This window comes from Rhinopithecus bieti, unplaced genomic scaffold (assembly GCF_001698545.2).
Source record: "Rhinopithecus bieti isolate Rb0 unplaced genomic scaffold, ASM169854v2 scaffold_33652, whole genome shotgun sequence".
NCBI classification, from domain to species: domain Eukaryota; kingdom Metazoa; phylum Chordata; class Mammalia; order Primates; family Cercopithecidae; genus Rhinopithecus; species Rhinopithecus bieti.
Genome location: NW_016814761.1, coordinates 3,258,491 through 3,283,413, shown reverse-complemented (window position 1 = coordinate 3,283,413; position 24,923 = coordinate 3,258,491). Strand labels below are relative to the sequence as shown.

The window sequence follows — 24,923 nt, the reverse complement described above, 5'->3', positions numbered from 1 at the left end:
CCACCTTGGGGCCTCTGCTGGGGGAAGCCTCCTCTGGGTCTTGGCAAGATGGGCTCCTTCTTCACCCAGAGCTCAGCTGAACTGCTTCTGCCTCCGAAAAAATATCCCTGCCCTCCCGACCAAAAGCAACCACCTCCCACCCTTGGTTACTCCCAGTCTCCCTGCCCTGTTTTAATTCTCTGCTTTGCACTTTCTGATGGTTTTCTTAATCAGCATTCAGCAATTCACTTCTCTCACCCAACAATCGGAGAGAATATGAATGCGTTGGACACAGGAAGGACCACAACATTCCCAGCGTCAAGAACAATGCTGCGGGCACAGGACGTTTCTGATGAATGAATGAATGAATGAATGAATGAATGAATGAATGAATAGGGATTGATAGGAAGGCTCTTCCTATTTCTTTCAGCTGGGCTACTTCCCAGCTGTGTGACCTTTGGGCTTGTGGTTTTGTTACAAGAAAGGGGTCTGGATCTAGACCCAAGAGAGGGTTCTGGGATCTCACGCAGGAAGGAATTCAGGGTGACCGCACAGAGGAAAGTGAAGTCAAGTTCATTAAAAAAATAAAGGAATAAAAGAATGGCTTCTCCATAGGCAAAGCAGCCCGAGGGGCTGCTGGTTGCCCATTTTTATGGTTCTTTCTTGATGATATGTTAAACAAGGGGTGACTTATTCATGCCTCCCCTTTTTAGACCATATAGGGTAACTTCCTGATGTTGCCATGGCATTTGTAAACTGTCAGGGTGCCAATGGGAGTGTAGCAGTGAGGACGGCCAGAGGTCACTCTCGTGGCCACTTTAGTTTTGGTGGGTTTGGCCGGCTTCTTTACTGCAACCTGTTTTATCAGCAAGGTCTTTGTGACTTGTATGTTGTGCTGACCTCCTATCTCATTCTGTGACTTAGAACACCTCAAGCATCTGGGAATGCAGCCCAGAAGGTTTCAGCCTTATTTTCCCCAGCTTCTGTTCAAGATGGAGTTGCTCTGGTTCACACACCTCTGACAGTTTTACTTCTCTCATTCTCAATTTGTGATTAGTAAAATTAACCAATAACGCCTACCCTTGAAAGAGAATTTTTGGCCAAATCTTTATCTCTTTCCTACTAAGAACCTCCTACCAGGGAGAAGGTTGGGACAGGGTAGAAGGGGTAGGTGGGCAGGTAGGAAAGGCAGGGACGTTCTATCACCTCCCAGCCCTTCTCTCAGGATGATCAGAAATTAGCCCTTCACCCTCTGCCAGGAACACTCCCCCTAATTTCAGGAGACCATTGAAGTGGGGTCAAAGTGCATTCTGCTGGTGAGCTGCCTCTGCTGGAGCCCCTTCCAGGATCCAGGGCTGGGCTGGGGTGAGAGGAAGCTGAGACTGTACCTGTTCCTTCCTCAGGATTCAGCCTTGAGATGATGCAGCAGCCGGCCCTGGCCCTGCGGTAAGCATCCCTCCCTGCCCCCAAACACCAGCCTAGGAACTGCAGAGCAGAAGGAAGGGAGGGAAATTCAGCCATAGTGGCTTCTGGCTTCCTGAGAGGGAATGGGAAAATGCCAATTTCTGGGTTCCCCTGTGCTAAGAACCTTATATACATTTTCTCACTTACACTTCCACTTCATTCTGCACGACCCCGCAAGGTGGGTATGATTTTTTAAAAAACTTAGGTGGGTATGACTGGTCGCACAGTACAGATGAGAACACAGGTTCTGATGAGTTAAACTTGCCTGCGGTAACTCACTCATGGAGAAGTGGCGGAGGCCACTTTGGGAGGCCGAGGCAGGTGGATCACTTGAGGTCAGGAGTTCAAGACCAGCCTGACCAACATGGTGAAACCCCATCTCTACTAAAAATATAAAAATTAGCTGGGCGTGGTGGCATGTGCCTATAATCCCAGCTACTTGGGAGGCTGAGACAGGAGAATTGCTTGAACCAGGGAGGCAGAGGTTGCAGTGAGCCAAGATTGCACCACTGCACTCCAGTCTGAGTAATAGAGCAAAAGTTGGTGCCCCCCCACCCACACCTGACCCCAAAGAGAAGTGGTGGAGGCTGGGCAAAAGTGAGCAAAAGCCATGTTAAGCCCGGGGTCCTGGTGCGACCCTCACCACCCCAGGTAGTGTGCTCCCTATGCTAGAACTGTAATAAGTCTGTTGCCTGGTGCACACAGCAAGTTAATATGCTGAGACACCAGGTTGCAGCAGAGAAGGAGGTTTAAACTTAGGGTCACCAAACAAGGAGACGGGAGAGAACCTTAAATCCATCTCCCTGAGGAGTTTGGGGCTGGGGTTTTTAAGGGTTTTGGAGTGGGATGAAGTGTGGAGATCACTGAATGGTGGAAGAGTGCAGGGTGATGTCACAGGACAGGGAGAGGAAGAACATGCATTCTCATGCCGATCTCGTTCCTCTGTGAGAGGCTTCAAGCTGGTGGCTGGAATTTGGGGTTTGAAAAACACCCTAAACAATCCTTAAACAAGTTGATCTTGTGATTCTAATGTCAGAAATCCTATCTATAGGAACAATGAAAATACAAATCAATTGTAGTGTCAGGAATCTTATCTATAGTAACACGAGATGAAAGTGGGTCAGTATCTAGTGCTTTTGTGACTTTTAGCAACATGGAAGTGAGCCAACGTGCAGCCTGATTAATGCTTCATTATCACCATATTTCTGTCCAGAATTCTTGAGGATGGCTTCAAAAGCAGCAGGTCTGAAACTTTATGGCAGACAAAATCACCCAGGGGAGCAAGTTTAAAATGCAGGTTCTCTGGGCCCCACACCTAAACAGTATGATTCTGCAGGTCTAGGATGGAGCCAAAGAACCTGTATTTTGTAAACTGAAAATAAAATTCCAAGGCCTAAGAAGTAAAACTGTCAGAGGTGTGTGAACCAGAGCAACTCCATCTTGAACAGAAGCTGGGGAAAATAAGGCTGAAACCTACTGGGCTGCATTCCCAGATGCTTAAGGTGTTCTAAGTCACAGAATGAGATAGGAGGTCAGCACAACATACAAGTCACAAAGACCTTGCTGATAAAACAGGTTGCAGTAAAGAAGCCGGCCAAACCCACCAAAACTAAAGTGGCCACGAGAGTGACCTCTGGCTTATTCTATCTTCTCCATTTGGCACCCCTGACATGTTTACAAATGCCATAGGTGCAACATTCGAAGGTTACCTATTATTTTGGTATCTACAAATGGGGAGGCAATGAAAAGTCACCTCCTTGTTTATACATATCATGCAAAAAGAACATTAAATATTTGGCAACCAGCACCCTCGGCTGCGTTTGCCTATGGAGAAGCCTATTCTTATGTCCTTTATTTTTTTTTTAATGAACTTGACTTCAACTTCCTCTTGCGGCCCACCTGTATATTTTTCCTTTCCTTTTTTGCGTGATGATCTCCAGAATACCTCTCTTGGAGTCTAGATCTTATACCTCCTTTTTTTTCTTGTAACTATATAATCCTACAAGTTCATAATTGTTTCACTATCATGCTGTGTATTTGTATTCCAGCTTTTAAATTATATATTTAGTGATATGTATTCCCTTCTCTTTTATTCATATTTTTTTCTCTATTCATTTTCTATTTTTCATTCATTCTATCATTCATTTTCTTTTCTATTTCATAACTCCTGTTGCTTCTCTTTTTTTTTGTTTTTTTTTTTTTTTTTGTGTTTCCTGCGTATAAAAAAACAAGCATTGTTCCTTGACGCTGGATGTGTGTCCTCCTGTGTCCAAAACGCATTCATATTCTCTCCGATTGTTGCGGTGAGAAAGGGAGATTGCTGAATGCTGATAAGAAAACCATCAGAAAGTGCAAGCAGAGAATTAAAACAGGCAGGAGACTGGAGAAGCCAAGGTGGGAGGTGTTGCTTTTGTCGGGAGGGCAGGGACATTTTTTCGGAGGCAGAAGCCATTCAAGCTGAGCTCTGGTGAAGAAGGAGCCCATCTTTGCCAAGACCCAGAGGAGGACTTCCCACCAGCAGAGGCCCAAGGTGCAGGGTTTGGCGCAGGAAAAAACTGAAGGGACCAGAGAGGAATCCTCAGCTGCCTTTCCTCTCTTCCCCCGCCTTGAGCTTTTAACAACTGCTTTAAAAAGCCTCCTTCTTTATTTTGGAATTAAAAAAAAAAAAAAAAATATATAATATATATATATATAATATATAAATATATAGTAATCACACACCACAGGGGACCTGCTGGCATTAGAGACAAAGCCAGGTCAACCCAGTGGTAACAGTGGGCTATTCCAGCTGCCCTGGTGCCCTGAGTCAGGATGCCCTCTGATCTGACCTCAGCTCAGGAAGCCCAAGTGGTGAATGCCCCCCAGTCCTCCTCAAGGGGACACTGAGATAGGTGGGAGGGGCGGTGGCAGGAGCCAGCCTCCTGCACATCACAGCAAGCCGAGATGCGGTGGGGAGGAACATGGGCATTTGAACAGGATTAGCTGGAAAGACAGCAGGGCCTTGGAGAAGTCATGCCCTGTCACTTTGTCCTGCCTGGCCCCTGGAGGTGGACCGCTGCCACCCCAGGTGGCCCTGAGGCTTGTACCCACCAATGGGTAGTGTATTTCTGCCTTTGACACACGTCACCTCCCACCTGTAAGTCTCTGGGTATGCTAGGAGTAGAGTGGGACCGTGGCCCTGGGACAGAGATACCTGGGGTCAATCCCAACCCCTGCCACTTATCACGCTAAGTGATCTCAACCCTTGGAGTTTCAGAATACTAAAGCTGTCAAATGCATAACAGGTACCAGCGCCTCAAGTAGGTAAAGGAGGGTGAATGGCACCACAGTTGTTCAGTGTCCACTCCACCATCCCACCACTGGGCAAGAGTCTAACCTCAGAGGAACAGGAATCACAGTAGCTGCCTCTGCCATCCAGGAGCACTGAGACGGTGGGTGGAGAACCGAGCTCCCTGGAACGCTCTTCCTCGCTGCCTCTTGTCAGGTTTCATCATTGAACCGCTGGTCCAGTATGAAGAACTTGGCGAGCGTGGTACGTTCCAAGTCCTGCTGGCCTGAGGTCCCACTCTGTGCATTACCTCCTAATCTAAAGAGGGGAGGAGTGCCCATGTCTTTGCCATATAAGTTCATGTCATTTCATTTTTCATAATCATATTTATTTGTTCACCATCCCTATGATCACCTACTACATATCAGCCGCCCTGGTGTAAGGGTCATGAAATGAGCACCCTACCAGGCACGAGCTCAGCTCCTGGTCAAAGTTGAGAGCGGGTTGCAGTCCCCTGCTCCAGGCTTGCTCACACCAACCAAATTCCAGCACTAACCCAACCCCTCAGGGCATTGATCGCCTGTTCCCATCTTGGGAAATAAAATCCTAAGAATCTATACCCAAGCAGGCTCATCCATTGTTCCTTGGGTAACCTCTGGTTTACGAGGAGCCTGTACGCAGGAAGTTCTGCTGGTGGTGCTGAGGGACTTATTAAAAGACACAGGGCGGCAGTGGCTCACATCTGTAATCCCAGCACTGTTGGGAGACCGAGCAGTTGGATCACGAGGTCAGGAAGATAGAGACCCATCCTGTGGACCTCCTCCTCTCAGCCAGGGCTTTCCAAAGTTAACCTGAAAAACCTATTTTCAGGCCGTCATGCGGAAGGCGAAGCCAGACATGCTTCCATTAAAACCTCCTCTCTTTTGAAATTCTCATAAGACCAGACTCTATTAAGCCTGATAAGAAACATTTACAGTCTATTAACTTCGATGCCCTGCTATCCTGGAGGCTTCATCTGCATGATAAAACCTTGTCCTCACAACCCCTTGTCATCACCAAGCAGATGTTTCCTTTTATTGATAATAACTTTTTCAACCCAATTGCTAATCAGAAAATCTTTGAATTCCTAATGACTTGGAAGCCTCTGTTATAAGAAAGGGGTCCAGATCCAGACCCCAAAGAGGGTTCTTGGATCTCATGCCAAGAAGGAATTCAGGGTAAGTCCACAAGTAACAGTGAAATAAGTTATTAAAAAATAAAGGAATAAAAGAATGTCTACTCCATACGACAGAGGAGCCCCAAGGACTGCTGGTTGCCCACTTTTATGTTATTTCTTATGATATGCTAAACAAGCAAGTGGATTATTTATGACCTCGGTTGTCCTTTTGAGACCACATAGATACTTCCTGATGTTGCCATGGCGTTGTAAACTGTCATGGTGCTGGTGGGAGTGTAGCACTGGGGGACAACCCAAAGGCCACTTGAGCCACCTTGCATTGTAGGTTTTAGCTGGCTCTTTACTGCAAACTGTTTTATTAGCAAGGTCTTTATGTCCGTATCTTGTCCTATCTCCGTATCTCATCCTGTGATTTAGAATGCCTTAGCCGGCGTAAGAAAATGCGCCCCAGGTGGTCTCAGCCTCATTTACCCAGTCCTTGACAACGATGGAGTTGGTCTTGTTTCAATGCACTTCTGACACCCCACTTCCCTTGTCCCACCTTTCCAGACCGAACCCAATACACATCTTACAATGTAAATTGACTGATGTCATTATGTCTCCCTAAAATGTATAAAACCAAGCGTACTCCCACCACGTTGGCACATGTTCTGAGGATCTCCTGAAGGCTCTTTTGTGGGGCCACCAGTCATATCATGATTTCGAGCCAGAATAAATCCATCAAATATTTTCAGAGTTGAACTCTTGGTCACGAATTTTTTAATTTTATTTTATTATATTTTATTATTAGAGATAAGAGTCTCCCTCTGTCACCAGGCTGGAGTGCAGTGGACGTGATCTCACTCACTGCAAGCTCTGCCTCCTGGTTCTCCCCTGCCTCAGCTCCTTGATAGCTGGGACTACAACGCCTGCCACCACGCCTGCTAATTTTTTGATTTTTTAGAGAGACAGGGTTCACCGTGTAGCCAGATTGTCTCGATCTCTGACCTCGTGATCTGCCACATTATGGCCTCCAAAGTGCTGATACATGCGGAGCCACTGCACCCGGCCCTTTGGTGGACAGTTTGTTAACAAGTGCTTCCCAAGATCCTATGTACCTGGCCAGGGATTACATCCTGAAAGGCGCGTAGCCCCACTCCTCTATCACCCCACTCACCTCCACTTTCCACTACTCACAGCAACCTGGTCAGCAGAGACTGTCTCCCATTGCCAACCCAGTGACAGAGCAGCTGTTCACACCAAGGTTTTGGTCATCCTGTTAGACAATGGCTCCCTAGCTCCAAACTGGAGACCACATTCCTCACCTGCGCCCGAGCCTCGATCTTCATCTGTCAAGTAAAATATGGGGAGGACTATGCCAAGCTCGAGCTTGCCACAGCCACCTTCCCTGAGGTCTGGTTGAATATTTGCCTTTGGGTTGTTTTTCTTTTTTATTCTTTTTTTTTTCTTTGAGACGGAGTCTCGCTCTGTCGCCCAGGCGAGTGCCGGGCCCGGATCTCGGCTCACTGCAAGACCTGACTCCGGGTTTAATGCATTCTCCCATCCCTCAGCCTCCCAAGTACCTGGGACTATAGGCGCCCACCACGGACACTCGGCTAGTTTTTTTCTTTTTTTTTGGTATTTTTTAGTAACACGGGTTCACCATGTAGCCAAGATGGTCTCGATCCTCCTGACCTTAGTGATCCACCGTCTCGGCCTCCACCAAAGTGCTGGATTACAGGCTGAGCCCACCGGCGCCCAGCGGGTTTTTTTTTTTTTCCTTAACCTAAAATATTTATTTATTTATTTATTTATTTATGTATTTATTATTTTATTTTTTGAGACAGAGTCTTGCTCTGTAGCCCAGCCTGGAGTGCAGTGGCACCATCTTGGCTCATTGCAACCTCTGCCTCCAAGGTTCAAATGATTCTCCTGCCTCAGCCTCCCGGCATCCATCACCATGCTCAGATAATTTTTGTATTTTTAATAGAGACAAGGTTTCGCCATGTTGGCCAGGCTGGTCTCGAACTTCTGACCTCAGGTGATCTGCCTGCCTCGGCTTCCCAAAGTGCTGGGATTACAGGCATGAGCCACAGCACCTGGCCTAAATTTATTTATTTAAGGATTTATTTAAGAAGGAAATTTATATCCCTCTGGAATAGGGGAAACAAGTATCGCTTGTCGTAAACAGAGGGTGACCATAAAAATAAATATAATTTCCCTTCGAGAAATGTGTCCCCCACGCCTTGCACCAAGGAGAGAAGTATGATTCTTATCCTTGAAGATGAGTTTGCATAAACTGACCTCACTATAGTAACCCTTATCTCACATTAGTTCCCCATGTTTTTCCTAGTGACTTCCCCACAATTCATTGTCCCTTGAAGCCCAAACCCACTTTCCTTTGTTAAAAGGCTATGGAAGCCCTGAGCCTAACCACTTCTTTGAGTTTTACTTATTTTATGTGAGCTCTCATGTGTCTAAATATTAAGAGAAATTGAGTGCCCTTTCTTCTACTAATATGTCTTTTGTTAGTTTCATTCACAGGGCCCCAGTGCAGGAAAATAAGAGAATAAAGGCCAGTTGTGGTGGTCCACGCCTGTAGTTCCTGCTACTTGGGAGGCTGAGGCAGGAGGATTGCTTGAACCAGGAAGGTCAAGGCTGCAGTGAGCAGTGATTGTGCCACTGCACTCCAGCCTGGGCAACTGAGTGAGACCCCATCTCAAAAAGAATAAAAAAGAAAAAAAAAAAAGAGTAGAGGAAAAGTCTTTCTCCCTGACACTGACCTGCAATTCCCCATCAACACCAAAGTGACCAAAGTGAAAAAGCTCAGGTTACATGACAGAAAAAAAAAAAAAATGAGGCACAACAGTCTGTCCATCTTGACTGTCTGGGGAAAGTGTGCCATGGGAAAGTGGCAGGAGAAATACTCCAGTGTAGTAGTCAAGAGTATGGGCTCAGGGTCCCACACACCAGGGTTGTCAGCTCTGGGGTCTCTTGACTCCCAGCTATGAGATCTTAGGTATAAGTCACTGAAACTCTCCGAACCTCAGTTTCTTTACCTATAAAATGGGGATTCTAGCGCTGTCTTCACACAGTGTTGTAAGGAAGGAATGACAGGAAGAGAGTACTGGGCAGCTCGGGGACCAGGGAGCTCAGGGCAGCTGCTGTTGCCATTGTCATGGTGGTCATGAGTGGTACCATTAGCAGCAGCAGTAATATTCACTGACATTTCCTTCTTTCCCTACTGGGCTTGTCCTCACCCAGGGCAGCTTATTAGAGCTCTATGAAATGATCTGACAAGCCATGGGCAAGTGGCCTCTCCTCAGTTACCTCATCTGTGGCTGTCACTGTGACTTGGGGGACCGGGGCAGCCCACATTGTCACCGACTGGTAATGCTCCCCTTCTGAGACTGCAGCCAGGCTGGCTGCACTTTGAACAGAAGCCTTGCCTGGGCAGCTTTTTGAGCACGGGGAACCATGCTGGTTCAACACACATTGCCTCGGACAGAGAATCCAGGGTTCAACGCTTTCTATACAGCTTACCAGCGATGGCTCTGGGGCAAGCTCCTTAATCTCTCTGTGCCTGAGCCTCTTCATGCCTAGGATGGGGTGTTCTCAGGACCTCCCTCGTAGGGTTAATGTGACAATTCAGGGGTCGCAGGAATAGGTCACTGCCAGGGCATCGTGAAGGGCCCTTGGGACATTGTCCACATTGAGACCTGCTCAGTGGTATCCGGCAGTAGGAAAACCCTGGGACGCACAGAGGAGCCACAGTTCCCGTCCCACGAGAAGCTCTGTACCACGGCTGCAGGGAACCAGCTCAGGCTGGCGGGACTTGCCCCAAATGCCAGGATCTGAGAGTTTGGTTCAAGTTCTGGCTTCACTACTAACTTGGAGGCAACCTTAGGTGAGACACGTTTCTCTCTCTCTCTCGGTTTTCCACTCTGTAAGATGAGATGTTGTGAGGTGCAAATTGGGTCATGGATTTGAAAACACTTTGAAAAGCATAAAATGTGAAAAGGTCTGTGTAGAAGAGAAGTCTTTAAACTGGGTCTTTAGAACTTCAACTAGATGTTCAATAGGACAGTATAGCTGTCTCTAGATAGAGTTTCTTAAGACAATCACATGTAACCATTCTTGTAAATCCGAACGGAAGATGTAGCAATAACTTGCTTGCAACCCATGAGTTTATTTGAAACCTGAGTAATCTCAGCGTCCAGCAGCTGGTTCACTTTGATTTATGGGAAAACAATTATGCAACATTCTGAATTTACTGGATCAACAGTTTAGAACTGATGACTCAAAGAGACATGGTAACTAAAGAATTGTCAGGTTCTCTGAATCAGACTTGCCCTGATTTGATGAATGAGTTGTTCACTGATTCTCAGAACCGACAATTTTGGAATTGACGCATAAGTTACCTTGAGTTCCAACTTTTCTTTCTATAAGGTTTATCTCACTATCCCCCCAACTCTTTGCTGGGCCAGGAATAGGTCACTGCCAGGGCATTAACACAATGACCCCAAATTATTTTTAAAAGGTTAACCAAATTATAGGGGTTGTTTTCAGTTCAAAAAGGCAAAGAGGTGCATAACACAGTCAAAGAAAATGTTCTATCAAAAGATGAAAATGTTTTAAATACATTTTATTATTTTATTTTATATGCGGCAAGGTCTTCCTCTGTTGCCCAGGCTAGAGAGCAGTGCATATCTCACTGCAGCCTTGATCTCCTGGGCTCAAGCGGTCCTCCCACCTCAGCCTCCAGAATAGCTGGGACTACAGGTGCACACAACTAATTAAAAATTGAAATTAGCCTGGCTAATTTTTAATTTCTTTTTTTGTAGGGATGGGGTCTCACTATGTTGGCCAGGCCAGTCTTGAACTCCTGGCCTTAAGTGATTCTCCTCACTTGGCCTCTCAAAGTGTTGGGATTGCAGGTGTGAGCCACTGTGCCGAGCTTCAGTACATTTTTAAAGGAGAAAGCTATAAAATGTCCACGTTAGGGGGATGATGATGGTGATGTTTTGTTCTTTACTCATTAGGAAGGTGCACCTCTACCCCTCTACCCCTGAGTGGTGCACAGTCCCACATTTAGAAACCTAAAAAATTAGTTCCAGGACCAAAGCTTGTCTCAGTCTCTGGGGATGTCATCAAGTATACCTGCAGATATGTATGAATAGATCAAGTAAGCTTTGCTCATCTCTTGGCACAAAATAACAAAATAGTATGTGTGAGTGACCCATACGGCTCTCCAGGGCTTGCACCCCTTCCCAGTGTCCCACACCTGACCATTGGTTGCATCACTGGGGAGCTGGTTGACAGATACAGATGTCCAGGCCCTAGACCATCTGTGTTGATTCCTTTCGGAGCTCTGGTCATTCTGATGCAGCCCTTCTACCTGTCAGTCCCTGGGACAGCCTCAGAATCCACCAGGTCCCAGCCGGGCAGAGCTTTCTCCTCTCCCCTAGGCCTGGATTCCTTCTGTCTCAGGGGAGGCTGTGCCGTGCCACTGAGGAGAGGTGCTCACTGAACAGGAGTCACGAGGTTCCCCCTGTGGGAGGAGGAGGCTGAGTGATGGTAAATCAGACCCTTTACACACAGCACATGCCAATCTCTGCTGGCTTTGGTGGAGATGGAGCTGAGGGGCTCATGGCAAACTGCCACCTTCCTGCTTAGACATAGCTGCTTTCATTTTTGTTTTTGAGACAGGTCCTCGCTCTGTCACCCAGGCTGGAGTGCAGTGGCATGATTACAGCTCACTGCAGCCTCAACCTCCTGGGTCAAGCAATCCTCCCACCTCAGTTTCCTGAGTAGTTGGGATTACAGGTGTGGACCACCACATCCAGATAATTTTTAAATATTTTGTAGAGATGGAATCTCACTGTATTGCCCAGGCTGGTCTCAAACTCCTGGGCTCAAGCAATCTGCCCGCTTTGGCCTACCACAGTGCTGGAATTACAGGTGTGAGTCACTACAGCCTCTTGGTTCAACTCAAAATGCTTTCACCAGCCTCCTGTTCTCATCACAATGTGGAGTTCTTGCTTGTTGCATGTCAGTCCCTGGGAGACTAACAGGTGGTGGTGGTTGGGGAGTGAGGGTGGGGGATGTGGTGGTCTCAGTGCCTAGCCCAGGCCTGGCACAATAAATGTGTGTTGAAGCACTAACCGCGGGTGTTTGAGCAGATGAATGAACAGGACAGTGTGGGAGCCAGAAGAGAAAGGAGGACCTCTGCTGGGGAAGCAGGGGAAGTGCATGAGGCAACCTCCATGGAGGAAGGGATTTTGCCGGTGGGGGAGGAGAACAGGCGTTCCAGACAGAGGGCATCACCCAGGCAAAGGCTGGAAGTGTTACGATGCGCCACTTTGGGACCGGCTGCAGGGCTGTGTGCCCTGGACCCAGCTTGGATCTCCCCACAGGTGATGTCTCCCTGATGATTGCTGCTACTCCCTCTTGACAGCTCATCAGCGCTCCCTTAAGTGGGACTGATGCAATTCCAGCGTCACCGGTGGCCACATCCAATGTAGTCAGTGTTTCATGCGGCAGCTTGGGAAGACAAGATGAGGGGCCACCTTCTGCCCCAGACACCTGCCTTGGCCCCTAGGACTTGGGTTTAGGTTCGATGGTTGGAGTCAAAACTCTTGGGCTGGGGTTTGGTGGTCCTCTTCCATGACAAGTGTCATTGATTGAGCACCTACTGTATATCGGGCCCTGTACTGGATGCTTTGTGTGCGTTGTCTCATCAAATACTCCCAGCAACCTAGTGAGGAAAGTGTCATTAGCCCACTTGACAGCAGAGACCACTGAGACTTAGATAATTGAAATCACGTGTCTGAGCTCACACGGTGAGGAAACACACAGAATCAAGAGATGAGCCCTGATCTGATTTTAAGGCCCTTACAACACAAGCTCTGCGTGATTTAAACCCAGTGGCTTGGATGTCTGTCCCACAGAGAAGCCAATACCTGTGCTTGTGTGGCTAGTTCCTGCGCTGGCCGGTCAGTGAACGCCTTGGGACTGATGCCGTCAGAGCCTTGGAGATTCCAGGCCAGAAGCCCAGTTCCGTTTGTTTGTTTGTTTTGTTTGTTTGTTTTGGGATTTTGTGTGTGTGTGTGTGTTTGTTTGTTTGTTTTTTGATACAGAGTCTTGCTCTGTCACCCAGGCTGTAGTGCAGTGGCACAATCTTGGCTCACTGCAACCTCCGTCTCCTGGGTTCAAGTGACTCTACTGCCTCGGCCTCCCAAGTAGCTGGGACTACAGGCACCCACCACCATGTCTGGCTAATTTTTGTATTTTTGGTAGAGATCGGGTTTCACCATGTTGGCTAGGCTGGTCTCGAACTCTTGACCTCAGGTGATCTACCTGCCTCAGCCTCCCAAAGTGCTGGGATTACAGGTGTGAGCCACCACACCCAACCTCAAGGCCAGTTCTGATCTAATGTTTGAAGACAAAAGAGAAGGATGAGGGGGAGTCCAGGGACACTGAGCCCCAGGGGAGCCTTTGGGGGTTTGTTTAATTAAGGCTAAGACACTAAAGTCACTCAGACCCCTGCAACTTCAGAGTCAGAAGGGCCCTGAAAGGTTATGGGAATGAGGGTTTCTCAGATCCTTTTGAAGGCAAACCACGAAATGTATTAAAATTGACATCTGGACCCAGTCAACCCACACATACACAGCCAGCATAGACACATACTGTGCTGAAGCAGCACTTTATTACTTGTGATATATTAACACACACATGTGCACACACACTGGATGCAACCCTCTAAACTGATTTCATGACCCACTAGCGGACGGGGACTGCAGTTTTTCAAACAAGATCTGTCAATTCTTCTGTAAAGATGAAAAGCCAAGGCCCATGACAGGTAAGAAGGCTGCCCAAAGTCAGGACATGTGCAAAGTCATGACTAGAGCCTGGTGTTCAGTTTCTTTTTACTTTTCTTTTCTTTTGATTTTATTTATTATTATTATTTTTTGAGATGGAGTCTTGCTCTGTTGCCCAGGCTAGAGTGCAGTGGCACAATCTCGGCTCATTGCAAGCTCCGCCTCCTGGGTCCACTCCATTCTCCTGCCTCAGCCTCCCGAGTAGCTGGGACTACAGGCACCCACCACCACACCCAGTTACTTTTTTGTGTTTTTAGTAGAGATGGGGTTTCACTGTGTTAGCCAGGATGTTCTTGATCTCCTGACCTTGTGATCTGCCTGCCTCAGCCTCCCAAAGTGCTGGGATTACAGGCGTGAACCACCATGCCCGGCCCCGAGCCCAGCGTTTAGTTTCTAATACTTCTAGTTACCCAAAACTGTGGTTAATAGAATGTTAGCCCATCTTAGTATGTATGAGGTACTTGGATAATTTGGGGTACAAGACACTGGACTGGACCTCACAGCTACAGAGGGTCTAATTCTGTGCTTCTGGGGGAGTTCAGAAGGTGCTTGAAATGCCTCCGGCCAGTAAGAGACCCAGTGGGAGTCCTAGGGGCCAGACTTCCCCCAGACCAGGTTTTCTGTGTTGAGTTCCTGTTGACTTCTGCCTCTCATGTTGTGAAATCTGACTCCTGGGTGTGGTTCCCCAGAAGACACAGCTGTGACCCCTGCCCTCTGGGCATTACTGACGGCAGTCATCATGTAGAGGCATGCATGGGATTTAACTCATGGACATTTACTGGGTGCTCCCTCTGTGCCAGACCCTGTGCCAAGCAGAGTGGAGAGTGGTGAGAGCACCGAGGCCTAGGCTCTGTGCCAGTGGGCCCAGCCTTGGGATTTGCAGGGACCCAGGCTCAAATCCCCACTCTGCCCATCTCTGATTGCATGGCCTAGGGCACACGTTCAGCCTCAAATTGAAAGTTACTCCCTCATTAAGTGGGATGATTACATATAGTTGTTGGGCTGTTGGAAAGATTCAATGAGATAACCTGTAGGAAAGTCCCTGGCACCTGGTAGACAATCAGCAGGTGGTAGCTCTTATTATTGTTACTGATTTTAAAAATGCAATTAATAGCTAGAGATAGGGGATGAACATTCCAGAGGGGGAAGAAACAGCAAGAGCAAGGGCAGAAAGGTGGGAAAACCAGGGCAAGAGCAGAGGAGTGGAGGTTTGGGAGGTAGGGAATAATTGGGAATTCAAACTGGAAAGGCAGTGCAGCCACAGTGAAGAACCTTAATGTCAGGCTGAGGAACTTGGCAATGGGGAGCCACTGAAGGCCTTAGAGGAAGGGAGTGATGCAACTGGAGTTCATGAAAGAGAAGATGGTCAGCAGACCCTTGATTGATAATATCAAACCCTTGCCAGGGAAGACACTGTGTAGTTGTGGGTTTTCTAAATTCAGCAAGGAAAGGGACTCTGGCACCATCCTGGGAAGGTCTTGACACCTGGGTCAGGGTAGAGGTGGGATGGTCTGTCTGGCCAGAAGTGAGAACTCCAGATTTCTTCCCCGGCTGGTCCAGGTTACGGGAGCAAGTGCCAGAAGCAGATCTGCAAGTGTGACCTGAATTTGGCTTCGTGTGTGCAGCAGTACCTGGACATGTACAATGGTTGGAAGCTCATTTTCAGCAGGAAGCCATGCTGGAAGACACTTTCCTATGGGATACTTGGGGACTGAGTTAAAGACTCTCAGCCCCCTGAGGACACCACCTAGCATGCCAGTCCTAATGCAATGCCCATCCCCTTACCCAGCCAAGCCCAGCCCAGGGAGACCTTAGGGGCAGGGAGGTCACCGGTGAGCCCAGCTCTCATCCAGACTGCCCACTGCAGATGTCAAAATCCCACAATCACTGTGTTGTCTGCTCGACTCATTGGTTTTCTCTGTTTCCACACTGGTATGTGAGTTCCCCGAGGAGCTGCGTCTCAGTCATTTACTTATTTATTCAGTCACTCATTCATTCAACAAATATTTTCATAGTACCTGCTATGGTCCAAGCATCTTGGCATGTTGATACAGGCACTGGGAAGCCTGTATCAACCAGGATTTGATATAAGCAACAGAACTACTAGGAGATACCTATATATAAAATAAGGGATTATAGGGATTTGGCTTGCTATGATTATGGGAGCCAGTAAAACAGTGTGAGTGGGGCTGTTTCTGTTTCATGTGGCCTGCAGTCCCATGTCCCAAGTGGCAAGGCAGAGTGGAACTACAAGGATGAGTAGAGCCCCACGAGGACAGACAATGACACCCTTCAGCCTCTGGCTACCCCCACATCTTCCATGTTGATGACGCAGTGTCTTCCAAGGGAAGCCAGTGCCCTTCATCATGGAACCAAGTATGCTCCTGGCTCCGAAGTAAGAGGATCTGAAGATGCTGTGCCAGGACCTGGAGTTGCTGCAGCTCCCAGTGCTTCCCAGCACCAACGCCATGAGCCAGCACATAAAGGCCAGCATGCGTTGGCTGCAACAGCATTTCATGCCCTGTTCCAACTATGAGATTGTAAAAATTAAGTTACTCCATACCAGTTTCCAAATCTTATGCAAGACATCTCGAGACCCATGCTAACCTGGAACTCCTCAGGTAAGGGAATTCTAGGAAATGGAACTTCGGCTTAATTAAGTGAAATAATACAAACCCCCGAGACTTGTTGACTTGGCACCTATATGCACCTCTTCCAGACAAAGGCAATAGCAAGATCATCTTCCTGCCAAGCATAATGCGATTTTCCCTGTATACAATCTAAAACAAGCTGACCTCTCCCCAAAGTGGATAGAGGATACAAAGTCCTTTTATCCATCTTTAGGCAATGTTCATTTCTATTCTAGTTGAGTGACAATACCTTTTGATATCCTCTGACCTGAATATTGAGATATAAGGTTAACAACACTAATACACCCTATGTAAACAGCAGCACCCCAGATGAGGCTGCAATGCTACAGCTGTCCACTGTCAGGGAATGGTAGCATATGTGGAGAGCCATCTGTAAAACAGGCCTGGGTCTTTTTCCTTCTCCTGCATCTGGCCACAGGGAACTTGCCATGAACTCATAGGTACAGGTGAAGAAGGAGGCTTGTGGCAGGCACTGGGGCCACAGGGATGCTCACACAACTTACCTGGGCCTTCAGAGGCTATTCAAGCCCGATTTCACACAGACCATTTCCATTTGACTTGCAATTGCTGCTATCTATGCTGAACTTTGTCTTGATGGGCCTGTTAACACCCAGTTCATGATAGGCAGCTCAGGACTCATGATAACTTGGTAACCTGAGGTCAAGCATTCAGTGTCTACCAAGACCCGCTGGCAAGCCAGATACTGTTTCTCAAAAGGAGAGTAGTCCTCTGCAGTTGATGGCATGGCTTTGCTCCAAAACCCTTAAGGTCTGCCCTATGCTTTACCCACAGAGGCCCCTCTGAGCTTCCATGTAGCATCTCTATGTGCATATACATGTCAAGCACCATTGCATCTGCTGGGTCATACCACCCAAGTGGCAGAGCCACTTGCATGGCAGCCTGGACCTTTTTGTTCTAGGCCCCACTCAAAACAAGCAACTGTTCAGGTCGATTGGTAAGTGGGTTGAAGTGGTACTTCATTGGTACCATTGGTAAATGGTACTTCAGTGGTACTTTAACCTGAAACATTAGCTATATCTCTAAAATCTGAAGTGCCCACAAGGCACTGTGCTTCCTTCTCAATAGATGGGAGGGCCAGATGCTGTGACTTGTCCTACCTTTTGAAAGGGATATCTCAACATGCCCCAGACTGAAGGACCCTCTGGAAAATGCCACTGCAGTAGCAGGCTCCTGAATTCTTGTGGGATTTTACCCCCTAAGGCACACACATGTCATACATGTCATCACCAACGCTGACGTCCTGTGGGATGCAAAGATAATCAAGGTCCCTCTGGACTAGATGATGGCATAGAGCTGGAGAGTCAATGTAGTCCTGCAGTTGGAAAGTGTAAGTGTATTGCTGTCCCTTCAAGCTGAGAGCAAATGCTTCTGACAGTTTTACTAATAGGTATAAGGAAAAAGTCATTCTGCAGTGGAAAAATTATAAAACAGGTACCAGGGGATGTGTTGATTGGCTGCAGCAACAAAACTACAGCAGCTGTGATTGGAGGCATTGCTTGATTAAGTTTGCAGTACTCCACTGTCTTTCTTTAACAGGCATCTGTCTTCCATACAGGTAGACAAAGAAGCATTCATGTCCTGTATGCCAATTTTATTTTGTAGAGGCAGGGCCTCACTATGTTGCCCAGGCTAATCTCAAACTCCTGGGCTCAATGAATCCTCCCACTACAGCCTCCCAAAGCATGAGGATTATAAACGTAATCCATCATGCCTGGCCCTGTCTGTGGATCTTGAGTGAGATTTTAAAGTCTTGAGACCATCACTTCCTTTTTCCAAGTTCTCCAACCCATAATAATTTTTCTGTTTCCACTAAAGCACTCTGTGCCATCAACGACTTGGTCACCCTTGAACAGGTGTGTACAGAGGTGATCATTTAAGCAGCTGTTTTATCTCTTCAGGCTGTGGTCAATCAATGTTCCCCTTACCACTAAAAACCAGTTGTTTATGCCTTTAATTCTAATCAAATAAGAAAACCAATTCCAGATGACCCAGAAGCAATTCAAAGAGCCCATCCTTCTGGCTCTGTTCCTCAGAAAACTCTCCTAGTACCAAATTCTGAAGAGGTTAAGGAGTTCAGGCAGAAAGGCAAAAGTACTCTCATAAAACAATATTTTTTTGGTAGAGATTTGACCTGGTACAGATGGGACTGCTGGCTTAGTCCTTCATAGGAGGCTGTTTCTCCTGTGCCAGGTGCTACAGCTTGAAGTTAGCAAGGCACACAGTCTGAAATGGAAGATGGGTGTGAAGGGGCAGGAGACAGCAAGGACAAATTGGAACCTGGGAGGATGCATGGAACCCAAAAGAACAAACAAGAACCAGATGGGTCTCAATACCTTCCAGCCTAGCTTCATTGCCTATGCACCCTACAGGGGAAGCTGGTTCCCTTACTTACAGAGCTAAACACATATCTGGACCAAGAGTCAGAGAAGTTAAACAAAGAAATCCAGCAGGCTCGCCCCAGCAAGGCGAGCCAGCAGATCCATGATCCATGGGCCTGAGCCACAAACACATCATGCCCTGCTCCCAAGTGCAAAGAGAATATGACTGCACTTCCCATCTGCCTTCCAAATCTCAACAAAACATCTCTTTGGGCCCTAAACTACAGCAACTAACTAGAACCTAACCCAGAACTCTACAGGGAAAGGAATTCTGGGAAACATAGCTTAGCTAAAGTTACACAATCCAAACTTGCCACACCCACCCTGAACAAAACAAAGTATGTTTTCCCTGGTGCCTGTTGCAAGACCTGGCCCCAGCTCCAAGCTTCCCCTGTGTGATGTTCTACTAAAAACACAGTTTTAGGCTGAGGTGGGAGGATTGCTTGAGGCCAGGAATTCGAGACCAGCCGGGGCAACATAACAAAAGCCTCAGCTCTACAAAAAAATAAAATTAGCAAGGTGTAGTGGTGCATGCCTGTAGTCCTAGCAACTCTGGAGGCTGAAGTGGGAGGATCACTTGAGCCCAGGGGTTTGCGGCTGTAGTGAGTTATGATCGTGCCACTGCACTCCAGCTTAGGTGACAAAGTGAGATCCTTTTCCTGGAAAAAAAAAAAGACCACAAAACATGCCTTTGAGATTGACAGACTGCTTCCTTCCCACCTCTCTTCCTTATTACCTGTGCAGTCTCAAGCAAAACACTTCACGTCCCTGGGTGTCAGGTCCCACCCCTCACATGGGAATGAAAACAGCAGCCTCACTGGGCAGTTAATAATGTCTACATGGTGTCCCGCACAAAGAAGAAACTCCAGTCAGACTCGGTGGCTCAAACCTATAATCCCAGCACTTTGAGAGGCCGAAGCAGGCGGATCACCTGATGTTAGGAGTTCGAGACCAGCCTGGTCAACATGGTGAAACCCTGTCTCCACCAAAACCACAAAATTAGCTGGGCATGGTGGTGCATGCCTGTAATCCTAACTACTCAGGAGGCTGAGGCAGGAGAATCGCTTGAACCCGGGAGGCGGAGGTGGCAGTGAGCCAAGACCATGCCATTGCACTCTAGCCTGGGTGACAAAAGCAAAACTCCATCTCAAAAAAGAAGAAAGAAGAAAGAAAAGAAGAAAAGAAGGAGGAGCAGGAGGAGGAGGAGGAGGAGAATGAGAAGAAGAAGAAAAGAAGAAGAAGAGGAAGAAGAAGAAGAAGAAGGAGGGGAAGAAGAAGAAGAAGAAGAAGAAGAAGAAGAAGAAGAAGAAGAAGAAGAAGAAGAAGAAGAAGAAGAGGAGGAGGAGGAGGAGGAGGAGGAGGAGGAGGAGGAAGAAGAAGAAGAAGAAACTGCATACACCTCCTACTTCATCAGCCCACCTTAGCTCCGTCCTCCTCCCTTCCATCCTGATCAGTGAGCTTTACCTTTGAGGCCTTTTCAGTTTGGTAACAACTACAAGGGAGCTCCCGCTGCCCAATCCCTCTGTACATATGCTTATAGAGATCATTCTACTTATGTTTGGAGGCTCACATTTGTGCCTGAAGCCCAATTCAGATGACAGAAAAGGATCTGTTATGTACAGGGCAATCTGTCCATTAAGGATGTATAAAGATCTAGCTAGGGAGGCACTGCGATCTGGTCTGTTTCACTAGCTCTCTTAAAAGGGTATGACCTCCCTGATGGTTCTCCTGCCAGCCAAGGGATCAGCAAATGCAACAGTCAAGGAGAACGCCTTTCCCCAAGTTTTGAGGCTCCCTTAGCTCTCATGTCCCCAGAACTGTTCACAGCAGCCAAGGTGGAAGACAGCAATGGGATCTCCTCCACTGAGGATGAAGCCCAGCGCCATAGACTGACTGGCCACCTGGGGATAGCCTCCAGAATCCAAAGAGGCAGTTGGAGCAGAGAAGACATGGAGCTGGTCCTCAGCTGGAATCCAGGGACTCCCCCGATGAACCCCTAATGTGGATGAGTCCCTGAACTGCTCCTTTTGTGGGCTGGATTGAAGGCAATGTGGGACAGTGGCCAGAGCCCAGGGTTCAGGGTTTAAAGCTAGGATCTGAGGTCGAATCCTTCTTCTGTGTTGATGTGCTGTGTGACTTTTGGAGGGTCTCCTAACCTTTCTGTACCTCAATTTCTTGGTAGATAAATGAAGGTTCTCCACGATTCCTTCCAGCTCAAACCCATGACAGCCTATAGTGTTGCCTTCATAACCTCGTGGCATCCCGCTCCTGTGTGGATGCTGGGACTCTGAGCTGGGATGTGCCAATGAGAAGGGCCTGCCCACAGCCACCTCCTGCAGAACTTACCAGCAAAACACTGCCCTGCCTCCTACCTGACTCTCATGGGAGATGGGAGAGGTCTGGACTGGGTTCTCTTCTCTGTCATCCAGAATATCACGACTGAAGGAAAATGGAATTAGAGTGAAGCCTTCAATTTCCCCCACATACCCATTCAAAATTGGATCTGGGAAATGGCTTTGATTTTAAATATTTCATGAGCAAATTCGGCATTTAAGTCCCTCCCTGTGTGGCATTGTCAAATATAGACACCGAGTCTAAATCAAACTTTTCTAAAGCACTGGTGCATTCAGGGTAATCTCATAAAATTAAATTTTATTTTGAAAACATTCAACACTAGAGCTTTTAAAATACAGACCCTATTTATCATGCAGTTATTTTGGGGTATGTCGGAATAAAGAAGCCATAGGTACTTTCTTGGAAGGACGTTCCTTTGTTTTGGAACGCGTCCTTTCTTCTTGCAGTCTTGGTATCAGAACAAACATCCTTTCTTTTATGAACTGATAGACGGGTTGGTTTTTCAAATGTCCTTACTTTGTAAAAAATGAACCCCATAGCTGACACCTGTTTAAAAAAAATTCCTGCTGTGTGAAATCCTAGAATCTTAGCATCCCCCATATCAGTATCAAGGTGGGCTTTCGAAGTCTCATTTTACATTGCAAGGAACAACAGTTTCTTTCTCAAATAGACTGAAAGTCAGAGAGGTTCAGTAACAGGTCCAAGACCACACAGCTGAAGAAACCAGCACTGGGATCTCAATGCCACCCTCTCTGGCCTGGAAGCTGAAGCTGGCATCATCACCAGTTATCTTCCCCCCACCCCATCGAGGAAGAATGAGACCAACACTGGAAAGGACCCCAAGGTTTAAGGAAATAAGCCCAAGAGAAAGCCTGAAGCTCATCCCAGAAAACCCTGCATTTACTAATCTTCCTTTCTGTCTCTGAGATAACGTAGATAACTTTGGGTTTATTACCCCAGTGGCAGAGAAGGAGGCACCAGCGATCCCCCACAGCAGAGGAAAATGTCTATGTGGTTTTTATTAGCCTTGAGAATGAATTTTATTTAATATCCATACACCAGATTTAGAGAGTCAATTTGGCTCTTCCTGTGTAAAAATTCTCTGGAGGGTGGCAGTGGTGATAATCTGATCGCAGAAGCTGAGAAGTAAGTGCATCTCAGGAAAGTGTTCCAACTGGAGCCAGGACGCTGTCTTCAGAGAAGAAAAGAGACGTGGCCAACCCTGAGTTGGGGGAGAGCTCTTGGCACCAGAGGGGCTGCCCTCGGAAGTAGAGGCCTAGGGACCCTGGGACCCTACCAAGTCCTGTGACCAGAGTCACTCTCCTGGGACTTGCTAAAGGGTACAGTGTGGCGCTGGGGGTCCTCCAAGCTTCAAGAAAGACTGAGGTCTGTAACTTAGGAGCCTCTCTCAGGAACCCAGCAGAGTCAGAACTCTGTGTTGCAGAAAAACAGAGCAAAAGTCTTGGTCTGGGAGGAGCTCGCTGGGGAGGCCTAGGAGCAGAGGATGTTGGGAAAGTATTGGTACTGCGGGTTGTAGCTCCATAGGTTTCTCTTGAGGCAGTAGACAAGCTTCCGGTCACAGGCACAGAGCTGCACGTGGCAGAAGGGCCCCGGCTCTGCAACAGGACACCAAGAGCAGAATGAGGGCAGGAAGAGCATGCTCCAGTCTCAGCAGAGACCCCATGGACTTCCTGCTCCAAGGAGCTTTCAGCTTGATGAAAGAGGCATGGCTCCTAAATCAGGGGAATAGAGAATCTGATGGAAGGGGCGCAGCTGCTGCTCAGGGTGAGGTTTCAGTCCAGGAGACAGTTCCTGCCCTCAGGGAGTTCCCAGTCTGATAGAGGAAGCACCCAGTCTGATAGAGGAAGTCTGATAGAGGAAGCACCTTCCTTCCTCTGGGGGACTCCCAGTCTGATGATGGAGGCAGCTGCTGCTCTGGAGGAACTCTCATTCTCACAGAGCAGAACCATCCCCAGACTTAGCCTTGAACTCAGAGGCCTTGAGCCTGAATCCTGCTCTGTGTACTGGCAGGCCTTCAAGCTTCTGTTTCCTGATGTCTAAAACGGAGGAGACTAAAACCTACTCTACAGGTATATTTGGGGGGAATCAAGGAAAAGGAAGCATGTCAAGCATTTGCACCCGGTGGATGCTAAGATGTTTCAGCCCTACCCCGGGGGACTGATACAGCTGCAGTAATCCTGCTCCTCTCATCCCAGTTTTGTACCCAACCCCTCCTCCCTCAGCAAGATACAGGCTGGCTGTCCTCTAGGGCAGCTGAACTTAAAGTCAGGTGCTCTTCCAATGGCCTGAACGGGAAGCCCCAGCCTTACCGCAGGTGACCAGGCCCCACGCGAATCTGTATTTGTAGGACTGTGTCCGAATGTTGCAGCCCTTCTCCTCCAGCCGCCCATAGCAGTGGTCATGCACCCAACAGCACCTGTCCATGCAAGAGACTTAGATCCCGAGTGGGAGGGATGCCCTCCTGACCCCTGTCCCTAATAGCAGCAAAAATTCAACCATGTCACTTTAGCAGAGGCCACCTTGGTGGACGCGATATGGCAGAGAGGATCTTGTAGTGTGACTAATTTCCTGTTCCTCATTTCGAGCCAGCAGGTCATGGACCCTCGTTTTCCTCCTGGTCTCACTATTAGACTACATTTCCCAGCCTCCCTTGCAGGTATGTGTGGCCACATGACTTGGTCCCAGCCAGGGGAGGTAGGTGGAATTAATGCACTGAATCTCCAGACCTGCCCAGACAAACCTCCCACACTTTACTCCACTGTCCCTCTGCCTCCATCTTTTGGCTGGATGGAGATGACCCAGCATTCTGAGGATTCTGAAGCCATAGGTGATGGCAGAACTATAAGATGGGAGGAGCCAACGTGTGATTCATACTGAACTGTTATGTGAGCCAGAAATAAACTTCTCATATCACAGGTCCCGCATCTGTGGATCAACCAATATGGATGGAAAATGTAAGCAGGCCTATTTTCTTGTGTCTGTACTAAACATGTACATACTTTTTTCTTGTCATTATTCCCAAACAATATGACAATAATTTCCATAGTATTTACATTGTATCAGCTATGACAAGTAGTCTAGAAATGATTTAAAGTATATGATCACAGCTGGGTGTGGTGGCTCATGCCTATAATCTCAGCAGTTTGGGAGGCCAAGGCAGGCAGACTACTAAAGTCCAGGAGTTTGAGACAACATGGTGAAACCCTGTCTCTATTTAAAAATATACAAAAAATCAGCCAGGCATGGTGGCACGTGCCTGTAGTCCCAGCTCCTCAGGAGGCTGAGGTGGGAGAATCACCTGAGCACAGAAGGTTAAGGATGCAGTGAGCTGAGATCGCACCATTGCCCTCCAGCCTGGGTAACCAGTGAGACCCTGTCTCAAAGAAAAAAAAAAAAAAAAGCTTGGGGGGATACAATAACATAGGTTATATGCAAATACTATGCCATTTTATATCAGGGACTAGAGCATCTGCAGATTTTGGTATCCACGGGGATCCTGGAACCAGTCCACAGGATGACTGTATGTTAGGTGTAGCACACTGCATATAAAAGGTTTTCTTGGTTTACGGAAAAACTGAGATCTTACAGAGGAAACACCTAGTTCCTCCTATTACTAACATCTTACATTAGTATGATACCCTTGTTAGAATTAGTGAACCAATATTGATACATTATTAATGAAAATGATTCACTAAATAATAGTACATCATTATTATCTTACTAATTGTAAAAAAAAAAAAAAAAAAAAAA

The 24,923-nt window shown here is 47.4% G+C and overlaps 1 protein-coding gene across 18 annotated transcripts in view; it reads right to left on the bottom strand.

Annotated features, from left to right (window-relative positions):
* Window positions 1-11,807: 11,807 nt before the first annotated feature.
* The window catches only part of PLA2G5 (phospholipase A2 group V), an 83,982-nt gene continuing 70,866 nt past the window's right edge, over window positions 11,808-24,923 (bottom strand). For 15 of the 18 annotated variants that reach the window (XM_017852142.1, XM_017852154.1, XM_017852155.1 and 12 more), the window contains 2 exons: window positions 23,483-23,589; window positions 22,152-22,768 (listed from right to left, as the gene is read on the bottom strand). In XM_017852142.1, coding sequence (XP_017707631.1) covers window positions 22,644-22,768; window positions 23,483-23,589 — 232 coding nt within the window. In that variant the 3' untranslated portion in view covers window positions 22,152-22,643. The other 3 variants (XM_017852147.1, XM_017852144.1, XM_017852141.1) reach the window with 3 other exon arrangements.